The sequence below is a fragment of the Canis lupus genome, chromosome 9, assembly GCF_048164855.1.
Source record: "Canis lupus baileyi chromosome 9, mCanLup2.hap1, whole genome shotgun sequence".
NCBI lineage: Eukaryota > Metazoa > Chordata > Mammalia > Carnivora > Canidae > Canis > Canis lupus.
The window spans coordinates 5,682,741-5,689,785 of NC_132846.1; the positions used below are offsets into that span (position 1 = coordinate 5,682,741).

Here is a 7,045-nt window from a genome sequence, read left to right on the forward strand (position 1 = left end):
TATCTGTGTGCATTCTAAATGTTCAAGTAGGGGGGTAGAGGCCCTGGCTGCTGTTTGGTTATGGCTCTATCTCTGTTTACTGTCCAAAGGGATGGCAATATTCTCTTTGAAGAACAAATATCAGGGGTATCAAGATGTGTGATGTATCTTGGTTCCTGCTCCCTCCTCCAAGTAGTTGTTTTACTATTGAAAAAACCCCAGTGAATCATGGCCCCTCAATTAGTGCTCTTAGAAACAAACGACAAGGGCGCATGGGTGGCGCAGGTGGTTGAGTGTCCTGAGCTCAAAAGCTCAGGGTCGTTGGATGGAGCCCTGCATCAGGCTCTGTGCTCAGTAGGGAGTCAGCTTGGGGTTCTCTCTCCTTCTCCCCCTGCCCCTCTTGCTTATGCACGCGTGTACTCTCTCAAAATAAATAGCTAAATCTCAAAAAAAAAAAAAAAAAAAAAAAAGTTCAAACCAAGCCAGAACCGTGGGTTCTGAGTAAAGGAAAGCCAGTTGCTCCTTTATCCCCATATCGTCCCTCCCTTTCCTAAAAATGGGCTTTGCAAAAGGAAAATGAGTAGTAAATCATGGGGCTATCTTGGCAGAGGCATGATTGAGGGAAAGCAATGAAAGAGGACTCAGAGACAGTTCTATACAGTTCTAAGATAAATAATACTTGTGCTTAGCCTCAGCATTAGGCAGCTCTAGGACAAGCCAACTTGAAAGATGAAATAGTACCTACTTAGAACATAGTGGGCCAAGATATTGTCAACACCCATTTTTTTCTCTGTTCCAACACTTCATTACTTCCTTTCTTACTCCCACTGTGATTCATTGCTTGAAACAAAGCTCCAAAGGCCAGGGAAGGGTTTCAGATGTAGACAAGGCAGTGTAAGCACTACAGTTCCATCTGCCCGATTTTATTGGGAACGAGGGCACCGTGACTGCTATCAAAGAGAAGGGGGCCTGGGGGCTCCTCTCGCGCCAACATCCTTTTTCAGAGTTGGGCCAAGAAGGGGAGGGCAACAACCCCTTTCCAGGCAGGGTCACACTATCACCGCTCAGCAGGACCTCCCCAACAGGCTAGGATCCTTTAGCTTAGCACTTGGCACTTAAGGAAAAGAGACCAATGAAGGCAGTGCCGGGAAAAGCAACCCAGACTTATCAGGATACCCACTCAGCCAACTGCTTAAGTGCTGCTTCATCTTCGTCTGCTTCGGGAGCTTCTTTGACAAGGATACCCAGAGAAAGAAAGAAGTGTTAGGACCTTAGCAACTTCAACAATCCCCTGCTATAACCCTGAGAGTCCCTTGGGTTCTCTCTCCCTAGCAAAGAAGCTAGAGGTGTGGTCCTTCTGCTTGCTGGGCTGCTGCTAATTCCCAGAGCACCCTGTAAAATTAGGAGAATGGGCCTCTTTCTCCTAGCACTTGCAGCCCTATACCAGGAGGTATACAGCTTGCTGAGTGAGGCACAAGCTGGAATTTGGTCTTCATTCCTCTTCAGCCAGGTGCCCTTATGCAGTCAACAACCTGTGCAACTGTAGCAGCAGCCCTCTCTGCTTGGTTCCTTTGAAGCAGGATATAAATGGAATAGCCTTTTCCCTTATCTATCCCACCTCCTCAAGTCCTTGAGATAATAGTATAGCCCCGAGTACCTGGTCCCACAGGCAGATGTGTAGAGGGTACACTGGGCAGTTCAACGGGGGGTTCTTCCTCTTTGTCACCCACGGTTAACAAGTCCCGAGCCAGTTCCTCCTGCTCCAGCAACTCTAGCTCTTCCAATAGCTCATCCTGGATATGGAACAACAAAATTATTTAAGATGAAGAAATGAGGGGCTCCTGGGTGGCACAGTTAGTTAAGCATGCGACTCTTGGTTTCAGCTCAAATTGTGATCTCAAGTCCCTGATCTCAGGGTCCTAAGACTGAGCCCCATGTCGAGCTCTGAGCTCAGCAGAGTCCACTTAGGACTCTCTCTCCCCCCGCCCCTCCCCTCCCATGCTCTCACACACTCTCTCTAAAATAAATACGTACACTTAAAAAAATAAAATGAAGAAAGGAAATTTCTACTTCCAAAAATATATCACTTTTGGAGTGCCCCACATCCCCCAAACTTGCCCCATGATTCTCTTGAGTATTCCTTCTGGCTGGTCTCATGTTTTCTCCCATATTCCCTGACCCCTCACTCTCAATCACCTCATCTACAACATCTCCAAAGCCCACAGGCCGAGAAATGGCATCTGAAATCTGCTGGGCCACCTCTTGTTGTTCTGTAATGTCAGCCATCAGTTCATCCACCTTGTCAATGTCCCTGAAAACAAGGTATACAGTCAAGAAATCAGGCAACAACCCTCCTGACTGTCCCATCTCCCCTCCTGTCTGTGGCCTCAGACTGATAAATCCATGGGTATCAGAAGAGATCCCTGGGAAATTGTACAGAGAGACAAGGCTGGCCTGAAAATTGGCAAGAAGCCACAATGGGGAAGACAGGCTGCACTGCCCTTTCTGAAGATCTTTAAAATTAGAAAAATCGGGATGCCTAGGTGGCTCAGTGGTCGAGGTCCTGGGATCGAGTCCCACATCAGGCTCCCTGCATGGAGCCTGCTACTACTTCTTCTTCTTCTTCTTTTTTTTTTTTTTAAAGATTTTATTTATTTATTCAGAGAGAGAGAGAGTCAGAGACACAGGCAGAGGGAGAAGCAGGCTCCATGCAGTAAGCCTGACATGGGACTCGATCCCAGGACTCCAGGATCAAGCCCCAGGCCAAAGGCAGGCGCCAAACTGCTGAGCCACCCAGGGATCCCCCTATGGAGCCTGCTTCTCCCTCTGCCTGTGTCTCTGCCTCTCTCTCTCTGTGTCTCTCATGAATAAATAAATAAAAATATTTTTTAAAATTTTTAAAAAATTAGAAAAATCATCTTTCCTCCCTGTAATGCTTTGGCCAGCAGAGATCTTACAGGAAGCAAGAAGACTGACCAAGGTCTAGCTGTCATAGCCATCTATACTGTAAATTCACATTCTGAGGTTTTAAGATTCAAATTATAATACCAATCTATTTTCCCCAGTGCCTGGATCCCCTGCTTCCCTCCCCCCGTACCCACATGTCCTGGTAGGCCTTCTTCATGCCTTGGGCAGCAAGCTCCATGGTACGAAGCACTTCTGCATTGGTGGTGGCATTCTCAATGGCCTCACGCTGAAACTCCAGGGTGGATAATGTCCCATCGGTTTGTGCCAGCTGCTGTTCCAATCTTTTCTTCCTCCGCAAAGCCTGTAGGGCGGCTGACCCAGCCCACACCCTGAACATCAGAACCAAAAATCCCTTGCTTCCCACCTAGGCCCGCCCCATTGGCACCTCTCCCCCATTACCTCTCTTATTTTTGATCCCATGCTTCTTGGCCATTTGTAACTCCTGTTGAATCTTCTGCTCCAGAAACTCCTGTTTCTTTATCAATATCTTCTCTGTCTCCTTCAGTTTCTGTATTGCCTCCTCAGGGGTTGGTCCCTTCTCCTTCTTCCCTGGAGTCCAATCAAGCAGGCCCATATTATGTGAAGGAAAAATATTAGCCACCAGTCACTGAGTGCATAATATGTGCGAGGCACTTCACTGTGTTATTATGAATCCCAAAATGACTCTCTACAATGAATGTATTATCTTCAGTTTACACATATGAAAAGTTACAGAGATGTTAAATTTTTTTGTTTAGAATCACAACCAGTAAGAATTGAGGAGGAATCGAAAGGTGGTACTATGACTTCCAAATCCAGTATTCTTTTGCTATTCCAAGCTGCCTTTCAAGTAATTTCTAGGCTTTTTTTTTTTTTTTTTTTTAATAATAGACTTTGTTTTTCAGGGCAGTTTTAGGTTCAAAGCAAACCTGAGTGGAAGGCATAGAGTTCTATACACCCCCTGTCCCTACACATGCACAGCCTCCCAGTTATCATCTCCCAACAAGAGTTTGATCTGTTTTTATAATCACTGTTCCATTTGCTGTCCTAGGAGATGCCCAAGGTCCTGACTCCACAGGATCAAACTGAATAAAGTACTGGGACTAGAGGGAAAAAAAAAAATCTGATCTCAATTTTCCCCTTCCTTTTCTGTACTTCTAACAATTAAAAAAAAAAGAAAGAAAGAAAGAAAAGGATGGCCTTTGCCTGCTTAAAATCCTTCCACACTCTATTGCCTCTACAGGATAAAATCCAAAACTAATGAGACATACAAGGCCCTTCTTGGTCTGGCCTTTGTCTACCTCTCCATCCTCTTTATTTTTTTTTTAAGATTTTATTTATTTATTCATGAGAGACAGAGAGGCAGAGACACAGGCAGAGGGAGAAGGCGGCTCTCCGCAGGGAACCCGATGAGGGACTCCACCCCAGGACCGGGGGATCACCACCTGAGCCCGAGGCGGGGAGGCCAGCTCTCGACTGAGCCCCCCAGGTGTCCCTCTCCATCCTCTTTAGCACGCGCGCGCCCGCGCACAGGCGCCAGAACTCCTTTCCCCCAAATACACCAGACTCTCTCCTGCAGTTACCTCTCCCTAGAGTATCTCAGTTCTCCACCAAGCATACCTCTAGCCTTCTGGGTCACAACCCCCCACACTGCTTGGCTTCGGCGCTTCCCTGGTAGGAACAGCCCCGCCATGGAGTTGCTACCCTACACTGCGCGTGCCAGTTTTTGTTTGTCCCCCATCAGGAGCTTTAAGCAGGCAATCCTTCATCACCTCAGATTCCCTTGGCCGGCATAAAGGGTGCACTAGTGCTTCGGGAAGGGCTAGATGATGATAGCCGGGGACTCATCCCCCACCCAGCCTCAACAGGGGGGCGTCCATCCACGTCTCGGGCCGGCCCCCCGCTCTTCCCTCGGGGGGCGGGGAAGGGAGGGCAGCCAGAGCCAGGCTCCCCGACTAGGCGGGGCCTCCTGCCACGTGAGGAGGCCTCGCTGGGCCGCGGACGGGGTTTTCGGGACCGCCCGGGGCCGCGGCCTTCCCCCGCAGCCCCGCGGCCAGCACCTCCCGCCGACCAGCGTCGCCCCGGCTCACCCCTCCCGAAGAGTCTGCCGAGACCACTCATGTCCACCCTCGCGGGCCCGCCTCCGCCCCACCGCGTCCCGCCACTTCCGCCTTGCCCCCGGGAGGGTGCGGCCTCAGCGCTCAGGCAGGCCTGGGCCAATCCCTCCTTGGGGCCCCGCCGCGACATCATCAACTGGAGCCGACCCGGCCACTTCTACCACGTGACCCGAGCCACCCCAACCCACCCACTCCCCTTAAAGCGGCCGCTTCACTTTGGGCTGTAAAAAGGCCGCCCCCACCCCGACCCCAACACACAAGGTTTGTTTTCCTGGAAGGGAGTGTGCAGAATCGTGGATTCCACTACTTGGGGCCAGTGGAAGAGTTCTTCAGGCGCTTGACAGAGCTCAGGAAACGGGGTGCGGACCGGGCGAGCACAAGGGGGTCACAGTCGGGAGTGCCCCGATGAAGCCTAATGCCGCCAGCTCTGCTCTTGGCCCCTCCGGATAACCGATAACAGATGCCAGATGCCAGCTACAACGCTAGAAAAGTAGATACAAGCCGGAAGCTCTCTTCCGTCGCACACAAACATACTTTAATAATTTACAAATACACCTGAAAATGCCTTCCTGATTTCCTTTCAGTTTTATGCTCAAATGAGGCTCATCCACAGGCCTGGATCTCAGGGCCCAGCTTGGGCCTTTGCAAATGTCTCTAGTCCTTGAGTTAGGGTTTGAAGATTCATTCCATTCTGGACATGAATGCAGGTAACTCCTAGAAAGAAAATAAGCCACATTTCATCAGGCCTTGTTGTCCTCTCACCCAAGGCTATCATGCAAACTACCCATCCTGTGCCTACCTGCCTAACCCCTCATAGTAACCCTTTCTCCTCATCCCCCAAAGGGCTAATCTCAGCACTCAGTACCTAGTTTGCTGACGTCTACGATATTCCGCTTCTCGTCATCAAAGAAGATCATCTGGGAGAAACCAACTCCAGTCTTCTGCTGCAACCTGTGCAAGGAGGGGCAGGGAAGGGCCACGCTGGTTTCTTAGCTCCTTCCTCCTCTCTGGTCTCCCCGTTCCTACCCTTACCTCCACATACCTCTCAAAGTGAGTGACCTTGCTGCCTGGGTAGATTTCCCGATGAACAAAATATCTGTCAAGGCCAAAGAGCTCCAGTAGCTGGTTGGCCCCTTCGATCTCCCCCGTCCTACAAAAAAAGTGTCATAGATGGGATCCGGAAGGCCTGGGCTGCAAGCCAAGTTATGTTGAACCAAGGGGAAATCAACTTGTTATTTTTCTGGGATAGGTAGGCATCCTCGGTCCTCACTCAACTCCCTAGCGTCCCCGTCTGACACAGGCGGCGCTGGGCCAATGTTTAATAAACAAAAGGCACCGGAGACGGTACCTTAGGCAGATACGCAAACAGGTGCAAATCTGCACGGCCCAGGTTCTTGCAGCCACCGGGTTCCGCGAGACGTCTCCCGCGCGCGTCTCCCGGCGCGAGGCCGGCGGCGTTCTTCAGGGGCTCTCCTTACCGTGAAGCGGCCGCGACGGGCACGTCAAGGTCCTGCAACTGCTGCAGGACGTCAGGCACCTCTGGGTACAGCCGGACGGCCTGGCCCCGCCTATCCCGGACGGCCCCGTCGCTGGAGGGCGAGAGCGCGCTCAGCCGCGGCCCGCCCGGCCGCCGCCCGCCCCGCCAGCGCCGCCTCACCTGCTCCTGTGGAACGGGGGGTCTACGTGCGTGTCCACCCAGAACGGCCAGAGCGTGTAATCTGCGGGAGGACGGAGGCGGGTTCAGGCTCGGAGCGCGCAGGCCTCGGGCGCTGCGGCCGGGGTCTGGAGAAGGAGAGCTCCCCAGTCCCGTCCGCTCACCGAGATCGAAGACCGCCAGCTTCGGGAGCCGCGCCATGACCCGGCCGGCCGGCTGCGCGCTCCGAGGCGAGGCTCTCTTCGCGGCGGCCGGCCCTGCCCCGCCTGCCTCCGAGAACCGGCGACTAGAGCGGCGCGGCGCGGGGCTGCGGCCGTCGGCCTGGACACCGCGCCGGAGCGCCTTCTGC

The 7,045-nt window shown here is 52.1% G+C and overlaps 2 protein-coding genes across 3 annotated transcripts; both read right to left on the reverse strand.

Annotated features, from left to right (window-relative positions):
- Positions 1-886: 886 nt before the first annotated feature.
- On the reverse strand, positions 887-5,196 carry CHMP4A (charged multivesicular body protein 4A). 2 transcript variants are annotated; one of them, XM_072838015.1, is made up of 6 exons: positions 5,016-5,196; positions 3,346-3,495; positions 3,081-3,258; positions 2,176-2,290; positions 1,637-1,772; positions 887-1,205 (listed from the first exon to the last, which is right to left on the reverse strand). In XM_072838015.1, exons 1-6 carry the CDS (start codon positions 5,173-5,175, stop codon positions 1,147-1,149), a joined length of 798 nt encoding a protein of 265 aa, XP_072694116.1. In that variant the 5' UTR covers positions 5,176-5,196; the 3' UTR covers positions 887-1,146. The 2 variants fall into 2 exon arrangements, with proteins under 2 accessions (XP_072694116.1, XP_072694115.1); XM_072838014.1 differs by having other exon boundaries at positions 887-1,208; positions 5,016-5,175.
- Positions 5,197-5,607: 411 nt separating this feature from the next.
- MDP1 (magnesium dependent phosphatase 1) lies at positions 5,608-7,041 on the reverse strand. The gene is made up of 6 exons (XM_072838024.1): positions 6,861-7,041; positions 6,700-6,760; positions 6,521-6,631; positions 6,085-6,192; positions 5,908-5,993; positions 5,608-5,756 (listed from the first exon to the last, which is right to left on the reverse strand). The coding sequence occupies exons 1-6, from the start codon at positions 6,895-6,897 to the stop codon at positions 5,665-5,667; spliced, it is 495 nt and encodes a 164-aa protein (XP_072694125.1). The 5' UTR covers positions 6,898-7,041; the 3' UTR covers positions 5,608-5,664.
- Positions 7,042-7,045: the final 4 nt, after the last annotated feature.

Bases quoted from the DNA above. Each gene is read 5' to 3' on its own strand.
- CHMP4A (XM_072838014.1), bottom strand. From the start codon at position 5,175: ATGATGTCGCGGCGGGGCCCCAAGGAGGGATTGGCCCAGGCCTGCCTG. The intron at 3,259-3,345 runs GTAATGGGGGAG...GGGCTGGGTCAG, and splicing joins TGGGATCAAAAATAAGAGAG to CCGCCCTACAGGCTTTGCGG. The intron at 1,773-2,175 runs GTGATTGAGAGT...TTCCATATCCAG, and splicing joins TTGGAGATGTTGTAGATGAG to GATGAGCTATTGGAAGAGCT.
- MDP1 (XM_072838024.1), bottom strand. From the start codon at position 6,897: ATGGCGCGGCTCCCGAAGCTGGCGGTCTTCGATCTCG. The intron at 6,761-6,860 runs GTGAGCGGACGG...GTCCTCCCGCAG, and splicing joins GCTGGCGGTCTTCGATCTCG to ATTACACGCTCTGGCCGTTC. The intron at 6,193-6,520 runs GTAAGGAGAGCC...CTTTTTTTGTAG, and splicing joins CCCGTCGCGGCCGCTTCACG to GACGGGGGAGATCGAAGGGG.